This window comes from Myotis brandtii, unplaced genomic scaffold (genome assembly GCF_000412655.1).
Source record: "Myotis brandtii unplaced genomic scaffold, ASM41265v1 scaffold69, whole genome shotgun sequence".
NCBI classification, from domain to species: domain Eukaryota; kingdom Metazoa; phylum Chordata; class Mammalia; order Chiroptera; family Vespertilionidae; genus Myotis; species Myotis brandtii.
The window spans coordinates 1131641-1146005 of NW_005370700.1; the positions used below are offsets into that span (position 1 = coordinate 1131641).

At 35.6% G+C, this 14365-nt stretch overlaps 1 protein-coding gene across 3 annotated transcripts in view; it reads left to right on the top strand.

Moving 5' to 3' along the window:
* Nucleotides 1-14365, top strand: part of PIGN (phosphatidylinositol glycan anchor biosynthesis, class N) — an 88985-nt gene that overhangs the window by 50936 nt on the left and 23684 nt on the right. For 2 of the 3 annotated variants that reach the window (XM_005881792.2, XM_014529649.1), the window contains 6 exons: nt 525-633; nt 3406-3514; nt 4959-5061; nt 9547-9649; nt 11319-11405; nt 14254-14309. In XM_005881792.2, coding sequence (XP_005881854.1) covers nt 525-633; nt 3406-3514; nt 4959-5061; nt 9547-9649; nt 11319-11405; nt 14254-14309 — 567 coding nt within the window. The remainder of the gene's footprint in view (nt 1-524; nt 634-3405; nt 3515-4958; nt 5062-9546; nt 9650-11318; nt 11406-14253; nt 14310-14365) is intronic. The other variant, XM_005881793.2, reaches the window with a different exon arrangement.

Consider the following 14365-nt stretch of genomic DNA (forward strand, 5'->3'; position numbering starts at 1 on the left):
GCTTAATAATCATTATTTTATGTAACATTTCATCTCTTTTCTAATTATGTAATCATCTTTGTTACTTTCTGTAGAACTCTGTATAAATAATATTTTTAGCATTTTAACCTAATTTTTAATAGATGAGAGTATGTCTTTTTTAATTGAGGGAAAGTTAACTAAACAATATTTTTAAGTATGTGTTAATTTTAAAGTTTGTGTATCTATTTTGCTACTTCATCTTGATTAAACCAAATGACTCAGACGTTCTCCATACAGTGGTTCTCAACCTGTGGGTCGAGAAAAATGAAAATACCTCCTGCCTATCAGATATTTACATTACAATTCATAACAGTAGCAAAATTACAGTTATGAGGTAGCAACGAAAATTTATGATTGGGGGTCACCACAACACGAGGAACTGTATTAAAGGGTCGCGGCGTTAGGAAGGTTGAGAACCACTAGAATGTCTAATATTTTCATATGTTCTGTGTTCAATCAGCATCTTAAGAAAATTTGAAATTGTGAATTGTGTTTTCAAACAGAATGGGTGCAGGCCTGCTGGTCCTTCTGCTGTCCCTGTTTGTTGTAACATCTCTCATAAAAACAAAAGATAGTTTTGTAAATGACAAGCTATTGTTACATCTATTACAGGTTAGTTACAGATTGTCACACTGTCTTATTACTAATGATATACCAAAAAGTATCTTACAGTTGTGTTTAATTACGTTGCTCTTAAGATGTCATCATGGTTAAGTTATCCAATACCTACCAGCTAAGAAGAGAGTTTTCTGTTTAAGATATCACATGGAAATACATTTTCTAAAAGGTGTGAAATAGCAAAGAGGTCAACAGAAGGCAGCTCAGAGATGCCTGAGAGCAGGTTAAGGAGGCATAAGAGGCATCTGTACTGACCAAAAAGTTGACCTGAAAAGGCCTCTAGACTGAGATTCTTCGTTGTCCTCATTTGAAGTGAAGGCAGCCTCTGAGTATGCTTATATGAAGAACTAGAGGCCCGGTGCATGAAATTCATGCACGGGGGTGGTGTGTGTGTCCCTCAGCCCAGCCTGCACCCTCTCCAATCTGGGATCCCTCTCACAATCCAGGACTGCTGGCTCCCAACCGCTCGCCTGCCTGGTTGCCCCTGACCACTTCTGCCTGCTAGCCTGATCACCCCCTAACCACTGTCCTGCCAGCCTGATCGATGCCTAACTGCTCCCCTGCAGGCCTGGTCACCCCCAACTGCCCTCCCCTGCTGGCCCAGTCACCCCTAACTTCCCTCCCCTGCCAGCCCGATTGCCCCTAACTGCCCTTCCCTGCCGGCCTGGTCCCCCCCAACTTCCCTCCCTTTCAGGCCTGGTCGCTCCCAACTGCCCTTCCCAGCCGGCCATCTTGTGACCACATGGGGGCGGCCATCCTGTGTGTTGGAGTGATGGTCAATTTGCTTATTACTCTTTTATTAGATAGGATTATTATATAGGATAGACAATTTAAGGCTTCAGTGGACATCCTAGGAGAAAATAAACTTCACCTTGGTTGGTGGCATTGGTGTGGTATAAAGAACTATGAACTTGATGTTTCAAAATTGAGTTAATTTTCAGTTATGTTGCTTACTGCATGTGTGATTTTTAGTAATAGAACTTTAGTCTGTTTTTAATCTATAGAGATAATCTCTAATAGTGTTGTGAAAATAAGAGATTATAATATCATTCTGTAAAATGAAGCATTTTTGTAGATAGTGAAAACCACATTTTTTTCCTTTTAAACAATACAAAAATTAAAATATACATCTAGAACACTGACCAAAAAAACATGAGTTTACTCAAAAAATGTACTCAGAACAAAGCTGGGATGATGGAAAGTATTTCCAAAAACACTCTGAAATAAAAATATATGCAACCCTTCAAAGATGTCATTCTTGAAGAACAACAGAGAACACATAACAAAAGAAGAAACATTTTGTCAAGGCTCCTATCAACCATTGGAGTGTATCTTTCATTTTAAATAGTACACTGACTGGCTTTTCTCTAAAGCCCGTAGCAGATTTGACGGAATTCACCAGTAATACTGAGTACTTTGGCAGAAGTGAATGTTTCTGAATCTTACTCTAGAGGAGCAAAGACTATCACGTGAAAATTCTAACAGACTTTGTTAGAAATTCTTTCTCATCAAAATTTCTCCCTAGATTTAGCATCCATTCATAAGTCTTTCCTAAGAATAAGGTAAATCTGTTACAAAATTCCTCTTTACATTAACTTTACTAATTTTCATCAATTCCTGAACTGTTTGCCATATTTTTCATTGATTCCAAGCTACGTATCTGAAATGAAAAAAATGTCTTAGAATTGAAAGGATCCTAGGATTGTGTCATAGCTTCATTGATAACACTTTTGTTGTTCTTCCTTCACTAAAAATATAAGTAACTTAAATATAGATCTAGGATTTGGTGGTAAGGATGCTAATCTGATCTCTAAGAGCATTTACTTCGTCCACAGCCATAAATTAGCTGATAACTTCTTATAGTGGCAATTGGTCCACTAGTTCAGGTGTCAGCAAACATTTCTCTAAAGAGCCAGATTGTAAAGATTTTAGGCTTTAGGGCAGGGGTGGGCAAACTTTTTGACTCGAGGGCCACAATGGGTTCTTAAACTGGACCGGAGGGCCGGAACAAAAGCATGGATGGAGTGTTTGTGTGAACTAATATAAATTCAAAGTAAACATCATTACATAAAAGGGTACGGTCTTTTTTTTTTTTTTTTTTAGTTTTATTCATTTCAAACGGGCCGTAGTTTGCCCACGGCTGCTTTAGGGCCATGGAGAGTCTGTTGTAAATTTTCATCTCTACCTCTGCAGTGCAAAGGGAGCTATAGGAAACACGTAAATGAATGGGAATGACTGTGATCCAATAATATAGTATTTCTAAATACAGGCCTCAGGCCTCTAAGCTGTAGTTTACCAACTAGTTTATGTTTATTCCCTGAAGAATATTGTCCTCTTTATAGTCCCAGTAACAAGTGAATACTCAGGCCACAAGTACATGTTGAATGAATAAGTGGATAGGACTATGGGTAAGAGCCAGAGGTGGGAGACACAACCACCTACACTAAATTCTATGCACTTCACCCTCTGCATTTCCATGATTTAGGTGAACTTCAAGGTTAATGAATACTTCTAGGTAGAAAGAGTGTGATAATGTATGCCAAAATACTCTTGCAGGTGTAAAATGCCTCATCTCATGCTTGTCAAGGATGACCTTTGCTTAGTGTAAGAGTTCTAACTCAGCCCTGGCCACAAGAAGGTGACCTGGTCCAATTTCAGTAGCAGTTTGGCCAGATTCCACTTGTTCAAGCACTTTGTGAAGTGTTCTTATATAAATTAGTCTCTCACCACCTTCTCTTCATTTCCGTGTGTTTTATTTGTTTTCAGATGCTGAGCACAGTGCTTTCCATGTGGGCTGTGTATAGCACCCATAATAGCCTACTTAAGAAACAAGGACTTCCTCTTATTAATCAGGTGGTTAGCTGGATAATATTAGGTAAGAGGTCAATCAAACTACATGAGGTAACTTTACATCATCATAGTTTAAAATGGTCAATTTTCATCTATATTATTACTAAAAGACATAATTTTGTTGCAGGACAATAATAATAACCAGCTATTATTTTTATCGCTTGCTGGCATTTGACAAAAAAAATTAGAACTTTTATGAACATTCATGTATTAACAAGAATTACTTGATAGACTATTTATGACATGATAATAAGGCTGTACATTTATTCATATCTGATAAAAACCTAAGTGCAGCCAGAAGAAAAAACAGTATCTTTTATGGTTTCCCCCTCCCTTATGAATAATAAGGCATCTGTGACACTCTGAGACCATCAAATATCCTTGTCATCAAAATTTCTCCCTAGATTTAGCATCCTGATATAGTCTTTGTCATGATGGCTTCAAAATGATTTTCTAGACCTAACCCTCCTACTGCATTTACCAAAAGGCTCTCAGCACTCTTAAGAATCCACCCTTCTTAAAATATGTATCAGGTGATGATAACCTTATTAGAACCACACATCTGAAAAAAAATTAGAAGCTATTTGTCCAAAAGTATTATAAATATAACTTGCATGGTCTTAAATTTTGCAGTGACTTGACTTTGAACTCAGTACATATTGACCAGTGATAACAATAGCAGCTAACAGTTATTAAGCACCTACTGTATCCAAGACACTATGCTCAGGAAGTGTTTTACAGGTGAATTGTATTCAAACCTCACCACTTTTTATGTTATCTCTACTTGACAGATGGAAATTCTGCTCACATGCCCCATGGTTAACACTTAATAAGTGTTTCTGCCAGGGTTCTATCGCAGGTCATCTCTCTCCATACTCTGGAGTATTGAACTCCAGGCATATCGCCATCCTAACTAGAGGGATTACAGTTATGTACATTTCCATTCCCCTTCTCTTTTTATCTGTCCTCCCATTGAAGTAATTGCTTTCTTATGCTGTGGGGAAAGATTACTTCTCTTATACACAGTGAAGTCCTTTCTCCTCTCTCTAATGTCTGAAGGAGCACACTACAACTCTCAAAGAATATTTTGCAGTGGGAAAACTTGGAGGAGGAGGGGGAATAAGTGGTCTTTTCACTAAATGCCTAGTTAGGAGAAGAGTTGCTGAATCTTGAATAATATATTTTATTATTTATAGAACATAAGTTATTCATTTAAGGGTTAATATTACAGTGAGTGAAGCTGACTATAAATTGAGAAAATCTGAGCCAAAAGTTGGTTAAAACAATAAGATATAATTTTAATTAGAAATATGAAATTTCAAACTTCTCACTGAAATGATTAGGGCAAATATAGCCTCATTGTAAAGGTCACACAAACAATAAGGTCATATGTGATTATAGATTATTTCGTGCTTCTAAACTCACATGTCATGTGCCTCTTGCTGACACGCCCCTGTGTTTCATTGCAGCCTCCTCCTTCTTGGTGCCCCTGCTGAGTCCCAGGAACCTCTTGGAGCGGTTGTTTAGTATACTTGTCTCATCGATGTCAGCCTACCTCCTTCTAAGCACAGGGTACAAACTTTTTTACATTTTCATTTAGAGTAGCAAGTTTTAAATGTTGGCATTTCTCTATGAGCATTTAACCTCTTAGAAATGAACAATGTTGTATAAATCTTGAGGAATAAGTTGTAAGTATTTTCTGTAATAAGAACTGTATATGACTTGAACCATAACCTTTAATTTTCTTTTTCTTATTGTTTTCATAGTATTACCTATTGTCTTTCTGTTTATTTCCTGAAGTGGCTAAAATGTTTTATTTTAGTATTAGAAAATTCCGATTGATTATGGAGGTGTTTTAAGTCTCAAACAATGACTGAGAAGAATTTTAGTTTTGGTTGCATTTCTTTCATGTACTTTAACTTAGGCTTTGATTTATTCATTCTTCTTTGAATTTAATATTTTATTTTTACTGTTACATACATCACAGTCCAAATAGTCCTTTTGATTCAGAAGACTTTTAGAATATTTTCCCAAAAGTTAAAGAATGCATTTTTATTTAAGATTGAAATTTTTTTACAGAAGAAAGAAATACTAGCAGTCTAATTTGTGGTAGGTCCTGAAGCGTTCTCTTGAACTCAGTGAAAACAGTGACATGTATCTTCCCATCTACTTAGAAGAAAAATATTCTCCACTTGCTTTTGAATTTTATTTCATCCATACTTAAATCCTTATGAGGATGAGAAATGTGCACATTATAACAAACGTCAAATATAGGCAAATCGAATAACCACCACTCATAGTTTGGCCCAAATATAGGATCTGGTTTCAATTAGACTAAACCTAGGGATTTACCATTGTGATGTCAATGGATTCTTTCCACATTAGATGATTTTGTAAAGGCATTTTGGGTCCAAGACTTGGGTTCATTTTGGGGGAAATTTAGGTGTCCTAGTTCAGAATTAGAGAAATGTTCTCATAGTAGACCCTAACATCCTAAATGACCTAGATCCCAGGAGTTCTTCTATTCCCCATATAGCAGATGATCCACTGGGTGCTAGACTTCCTCTGACCAAGGCCCCCACACCTCCTATCTTTTCATTTCTCTTTGCACAAACAGGTCTGGGCACAGCAATGAAGATGTAATACGTATAATCAATGTAGACATTTCTACCAGTTACCTAATAAGATCTTCAGATGGGCTTGCTTTCAGACTTAGAACTTTGAACTCTGAAATAAAGCTTGAAGGCTATCAGCATATTCTTACTCAAGAGTGATAAATATAATGAAACCTTAAAACTCTTCATCTTTTTTCCCTTTATTGGTGAAATTATCTTCTATATATAAAAGCCTAATGTGCTAAGTGTCCAACCATTTATTCGACCAGTCGCTATGATGCACACTGACACCAGGGGGTAGACGCTCCGACCGGTAGGTTAGCTTGCTGCTGGGGTCTGGCCAATCAGGACTGGGCAAGATGGGTTGGAGATGCCTTGGAGCCCTCCCGCAGTCCCTCCCCGGCCTCTAAAATATTTCTTCTAATTGATTTCCTTTCAATGTGCATGAATCTGTGCACCAAGCTTCCAGTAAAATAAATAATTTAGTTATCATCAGAATCTATCAATGTATAAATGTATATGTGAATTGGAATATGCAGTTTTTTGTCTAGATAAAAATCAGAATATAAAATAATTTCTGTTCTAACCCACCATTTTGGGGTGACACAACTTTCATTAAGAGATTACACCCAGCGGTTGCCTTAGGAAGTAATGTTTGACAGGATCCAGAAACTTGTGTATATTCTACACAGTCACTTCATAATCAATAAGCCCTTTTCTTTTTAGGATCTCCAAGTTCTAAAGCACTAGACAGATTCCAAGGAATGTGTAGTAGATTAAAAACTGCAAATAAATCTAAACATAGATCTGGTTTGCTGGATTAGAACTTAAGAAAGGATAATTAAAGTTGAATATTGAGTGAAAAGGTACTTCATAATGTAGAGTGAGTTAGCCATGTAGCTAACATTAGGGATAAGCATTATAGTGTTTTAAATCATCAATTTAATACTCACGAAAGACACCAAAACAGATTATCCTAAGTACATTTAATTTATTATAAGAAAATCTAAAAAGTAAAAATTTACCCCTAGTGAGAGTGGCCTTACTAATGAATGTATTAAGAAATATATTTTTTAACATCAGAAAGTACATTTACCTTTGCAAAAACATTCCACAGATATAACCTGAAGCAGCACAGTCTAATAATTTCACTTAGAACATTTTCAGTGTCAAAACAGTTTTGCAAAACAGTCCATGTTGTCATCTTTTTAAGGCAACCTGGAGGGTTCTCTATGTATATTAGTGAATAGTCAGAATTATAGGATATTTTTAAAAATTCAGTTTATTACTTTAAAGAAAGATAGTAACAGTAATCCTAAATTCTAACTTATAATGCACCCTTGATTTTATGAATAAAGAAGATTTATTTTGTAATCAACATTTAATTATTTTTATGCAAATAGAAGCTATTATAGTATTTGAAAATAATTTCCTTAGTTGGTTAAAATTTTCCTCTGAAATTTGTTTATATGATCCCTTAGCACACTATAAAAGAAAGCTAAATGCCTTTCAGCCCTGTTCGATTTGCAGAGACCAAACTAGCAGATCCAGATTTAGTATGGTTTTATTATGTACACTATGATGACATTTTACTGGTGTTTCAGTATATTAATTCAGATATGCAGATTTCATACAAGATATTGATTATCTAAAGAAATGAAGCCCTAGCCAGTTTGGCTCAGTGGATAGAGCATCGGCCCATGGACTGAAGGGTCCTGGGTTCAATTTTGATCAAGAGCATGTACCGCAGTTGCAGGCTCAATCCCCGGCCAGGGGCACATGTGGGAGGCAACCAATTGATGTGTCTCTCTCACATCAGTGTTTCTCTCTCTATGTCTCTCCCCAACCCTTGCACTCTCTCTAAAAACAAAAATTTTTTTTCAATGGAAAAGTATCCTCAGTTAAGGATTAACAAAAAAAAAGAAAGAAAGAAAGAGCAAGAGAGAGAGAAAGAAAGTCCCATAGGAATATTTATTCATCTACATTTTACAAAAGAAACTAATCATAGTTTATAGTTTTTGTAAGGAAATAAATCGGTAGCATAGGTGGGCCAGAGAGTATGAACTGTTGTTTGTTTGCTTTTTACTTAAGAACAATGCCAATTTATAATAGCACCAACAGCCTTTGAGGGGTCCTATTTCATCATATTCTTCCCAAGATTTGGTATTTTTATTTTAAAATAAGAATATCAAATGCTATTTTAACAGGTCAGAAATGGTGTAGCTTTTTATAACTTTCTGTGCTCGTTAAACTAGTGATATTTTCTTATGTGTATGTTATCTCTTCATCCTCCAGCAGTCTTCTATACCAAGCGATCGTGTGTGCTTCCTCAAACCCAAGTGTTCCTTCTGCCCCCTCTTCAGTGCTTTAGTTTTATGATCTGTGGTAGAATTTAAAGCATAGGATTGGAAAAGGCTTCTATTACTGGGTTATCTCATGAACATTTCTCCTTTATCCACCTCGTGTTCCAGCCTAGAGATGTACCGTGCTCACCTGTGGAGAGTAGGTTGTTTTCTGTTTTTCCCTTCAGTAAACAGTATCACAACAAACATCTTCATATGTGTATTGTAGTGCATGTGTCTGATTATGTTTTCAGGGAATTTCTTGAAGTGATGGATGGTATTTATAGCAGAGAATCTAAGGAAAAAGAGGCCAGTGCCTCTGACTAAATAGTTTGGGATTGCATGTTTTAAAAATTCTTGTATAACACCAGTGTGCTGCGACACACCGGATGAAAATACTGGGTTAGAGCATATGAATATTTTTGAGACTCTTGATACACAGTGTTAGATTACCTTCCAAAAAGTGTTTTATTCCTTTACAGAGAGGATGCTATTTCTTTTTTCATTACACTCTTGTCAACATTACTTTTTTAAATTTTGGGTAAATATGATAAGTGAATATGGTATCTCCCTATTATTTTGATTTCCACAACAGTTATCAATAAGATCAAACATATTTTTGTGTACTTATTGGCTCTTTTTTGTTGTTTTTGAGAGTTTTATGTTCCTATATGGCAGCCTTTTTTTTTTTTTTATTTGGAACATTTGTCTTGCTCTTTTTCTCTGTATACCAGGTATTAATAATTTCAACTTGGAAATTGTCTTTTTACCTTTGTATATTTTCTTTTTGTGTGTGTGTATATCTGTCATTTACTTTATAATTTATTTTTAAATATCTCTACTATTTTAAACATGTCATGATCTCAAGATTTAATATATTTCAAAAACAGATGGTGTTGGAGTTGATATTTAAATGTTACTTTTCTTTTCTACTTCTTCTGAAAAATTAAAATTTTTGTGATATTGTACCTTAGAAATATTAAGATTATTTTAATTTTGAAAAAGACTTCTCAATATAAATTTGCATTTTAATTTGTTTAATGTTTTTGTCTTTTCATTTCTATCCTCCCACTTTCACCCCACCCCTACCCACCTCTTAGGTATGAGGCTCTCTTCCCATTAGTGTTGTCATGTTTGATGTTTGTCTGGATACATATGGAACAAGAAACCCTACAACAATCTGGTGTTTCCTGCAAACAGAAGGTAGATTGTCAAAATCATTGCATTTATCTGAGAATATTAAAATACTCTATTCTATAAGGAAGTTACAATGTTATTTCATTAAACCTTTCTACTTAAAATTTTATGCTATTTAAATCATTAGTAATTAAGTTAAAATTAAGTTAAACAGCTTGTAAGAAAATTTTTTACTTATAACAGAAAAACGTATTATTGTTTTATAGACATTATAGAGGATGGACTTTTTAAAGAGATTATTTGAGAATCACTGATGTGAAAAACATAATATAGGTGAAGGAATGGAGGAGGAGGGATGTTATCCCATTTTCCTCTATCTTTACATCTAATTTTTCTTCTTTCAATTTATTTTATCTGGAAGAATATTTATGTTGTCACAAATCAGTTAATGAATTTGATCGGAAAGGTCATTTATGTTCCCTGCCTTGTTTTTCTTCTTCTAGTAATCCTAATCCAAAATGCTTATTCTGTCACCTTAGTGATTGTGGTCTCAGACCAAATCTTGGACTGTTTGTTCCTTATAGTATACAATGAATTTTCTAAAAGCCAATCAGATTTTAAGGACACCTTTATTATCCTGAGGTAGAGCGTTAAATTGATGTCTCTTGCCTTCATTTTAGAACTGAGGTAATTATGAGAAATTAGTGATAAAATATTTATAGTTTTACTGAGGTCAGGTAAAATGAATATTGCAGAACAACTCTTTCATAGTTGATCTGTTCTTAACTGGTTCCACTTGAGTTTATAGAGAGGAATTGGTAATTTAGAATAATTAATTTCAATAAAGAAGAAACTTTATTGAAGTATATTAAATAATTACTGTTTAACTTTCAGTCCTGGAATATTAAAATAATACATTTTGATCAAATTTAAGTAAATGGTCAGGCTGTCCTTAATATTAAATATTAAAAACTCTAATAAGCAAATATTAAATATTAACATTTGTAATATTAAATTTTAAAATGAGGTTTATTGTGTCATTTTTTATGTTCTATTTTTTACCTGAAAGCAGATGCTCCTTTTTCTAGGAAAGAGTATTAAAGCATCCTAAGAACTTATTGGCAATTATATGGAGAGTGAGGGATAGGGAAAGTCTCCCTTTAAACTTACTCATGATTTTTTGGGGAGTGTGAGGGATTAAAAAAAAGAAAGAAAGAAAGAATGCACCTATCTTCTTGGAATTGAGTGACTTTCTATTTTACCAAAGACAGAAAATATTTTGTTTTTCTTATAAAGAGAAATGATATCTCTACAAATAGAATTAAGATAAGAACAAAGAAACAGATATTTAATTTTATCATGCTTTTTAATAGCATACCATACCTGGGTTTGAGAAGATCAGGACACTGAGAAATCAGGTCTTAGAAAAATAAAGAATTATATAGGGATTTAAAAGTGAAGCATATATACAGGATAAGAAAAAGCTCAATTCTCACTTCTACACATATAGCAATACTACAATTCTGTTCAGTACATTATTAGCAACATATTTTATTTTTCTGGCAGACTTTATTAAGGTGTAATTAAGCTATAGGAAAAGATTTATTGTTGATTTTTTGTTGTTGTTAGTACAAGGTATCTTTCTAGCCGTTGTAACTTAGACTGTCAGTTTGCCTGTGGGGGTAGAAGTAAGGGAACTGTTACTGTGCATTCATGTGTTTCTTATTTCTCCCAGGTCACCAGTATCCATTTCTCCTACAATACTGATATAACCCAGTTTCGACAGCTCTGTCTGGATGACATCCGTAGGGCCTTTTTCCTTGTATCCTTCATTTGGGCTTTTGTTTTCAGTTGCTGCAACCCCCCATTTAATGGAATAAGAATGTGGAAGGTGTTCCTGCCTGTCACCATTAATGGTATTACCTTGGAGAGCATTTAACCCTCCTCTCAACAATAATTTTCTCATAGTTCGTGTTGTTAAGAAATTTTTGAAACTATAAAAAAGCATAAAGGCTGGCATAAATAAATATGTGTGTATATCTACCATCCATATATCAACAGTTAATATTTTGTCACATATGTCACATTTTTAAAAAAATTAAAACTTTACAGCTAAAGTTAGTCTCAACTCCCAACTCCAATCTAATTTCCTCACCTAGAAGAAACTGTATTATGAGTTTAGTTTGCATCTTTTATGTGTATCCTATACTATACTCATGTAAAATCTACCTCACAAGGTTTTTGGATCACATCAGAGGAAATGTTGTGTGAAAGTTACTAGAATTCAAAGTTTGAAAGACAGTATGGCAGAATAAACTTTGGGAAGGCTGGCTGACCAGCTTCAAGAAATTCATAGGGAGGTGTTTCCTTTGAACTTACCATGGCGCAGGGCTAGACCTTACAGGTCCAGAAAACAAATGTGCCCATGCTCTCCTCTACCTCTTGCTTTCACACTCAATCTTGCCTTCTCTTTTTTTGCAAGTTCCTTCCACTCAGCACAGACAAGTAAAACACTTCTTTCCTTGAATCCTGCATCCCCCTAAATTATAACTTCATTCTGTTTTTTTGTTTATTTTTAAATATATTTTTATTCATTCAGAGAGAAAGAGAGAGGGAGAGATAGAAACATCAATGATGAGAGAGAATCATTGATTGGCTGCCTCCTGCACTCCTCCTACTGGGGATCGAGCAGCAACCAGACATATGCCCTTGACTAGAATCGAATCCGGGACCCTTCAGTCCGCAGGCCGACGCTTTATCCACTGAGCCAAACAAGCTAGGGCTTCATTTTGTTTTTTCTGTTTACTTCCAAGCTTCTTGAAAGAAAAATCTATAGTTGCTGCTACCATTTCCTCCCCTTTATGTACTATACCCTCAAGCCTGGCACGCAGTGTGTGGCACATTGTAGCTCTATGTGTCAGGTGTCTGCTGAAGCTGTCCTCTCAGTGTTGGCAGGGCTTCCTGATGGCACAGTCTAATCTGTTCAGCTTTATACCATCACTCTGTACCATTCAACTCCATGGGCTTCTCTCTTCTTTTCCCTTCACTTCCAGGAAATGATCTCTTCTTAGCTTTTTATATAATCTCTGCTCTCCTTCACTTAAACTTATTCTTCCTTTGTCTGATCTTGAACCATGTTTTTCTCTGGATTCTATTGTTAGCCTTCTCCTCTTACTGTACCTGGAAAAGGTCATCCTCTCCCATAGCTTTGAGCGACACTTCTGTGAACATGACTCAGATCTACTTTTCCAGTCTTGACCTCTCTCCTGACCTCAAAAGCCATATTTCCAACGTTCTGCTAGGCATCACCAGATCTATGTCCCAAACTGGCTGACAACTGCCCACCCCTTTCCAAAGTTGCTCTCTAGCAGGCCTCACTGCATTTAATGGCATTGCCATACTCTCAACCACTCAAGCCATCAAACTTGTCAGATTTAACTGCTCCTTATCCAGTTCTGAGGTCCCACTGTCTGTCCTCATTCTCCATTTCCACTTCCACTGCACCAGTTCAGACTTTCCTGTCCCTGACATGGACTTCTGCCTCTAATTATTTCTCTCTCTGATCCGGATAGCACACTGGTACTGGTATTTCTTTATCATTCACCTAAAATGTTTGCTAATTCTTCATTGTCTCCACAATAAAGCCTAAAGATTTTTATTAATATGCCACCAATCTGTATTTCCTGCTTCATCTTCCACTGAATAGTCTTGATTTTAATAAACCCTAAGCTTTTTATCACACCTATTTACTGATTTGTGACTCATTTATTTTTCCACTATTTATCTTAAAATTTCTCTCATATACTTCTATATATCAGCTTAATCTTAGTCACCATCTGATCACTTGGAGACTCTTTCATTCATGTTTATAGGCTTAGTGCCTAGCTCTGCTTCTGATAAACACCAGACAATGTTGGTCGGTTAGTTGATTGGTTGAATGGATGGATCCATGGGTACATTTAAGGCTCAAGTCACCATAGAGGAACATCGATGTGAAAGAGATACATTGATCAGCTGCCTTCATATGTACCACAACCAGGGAGCGAATCGCAACCTAGGCATGTACCCTGACTGGGAATCGAACATGTGACCTTCCTGTGCACGAGATGACGCTCCAACCAACTGAGCCATACTGTCCAGGGCAATATCTACTTTTTATTTCAGCACTAATACAAATGTAAATTTAAGAAATGTCAAAAAGATAGTTGACATTTTCTCATGTCTCATTCTCTACTGAATTATTTTAAAACATGATATTTACTTATGTAATGGCCACACAGCAAGCATCTATGAATTGAGACTGTATTTTAGCTGAAAATGTCTATCACATGCACTAGGTCTACATTCTCCTTTTGAAAATATCATTAGTGGCCAACTGTGGGCACAATAATCCTATTTGCGTATGCTAGGGAAGAGGAAAACAGTAACCTTCCCAAGATTACTAGTGACAAGTGAGGATGACCTCCCAGGCCTCATTGTTCTTAGGACACTGCTTGTTCAATCTGGTTCTTTCCTAAGACAGATGTTATATTCGTTTACAACAATATATGATCAAGTGTGCAAATGAGAAAGCAAATTGCCCTCATAGTAGAAGAGGCATATCTTTTCTAAATGAAAAAGAAATTTATATGAATTCTGTCTTGTTTTGGCATTTCCTTAACTCTTTTTAGGTTTTCTTCTTAGTGACAGCATTTTTTGGAACTGGGAATATAGCTTCTATTAACAGGTAATTTTAAATGAAAATAGTGTGTGTGTGTGTGTGTGTGTGTATGTATATATATA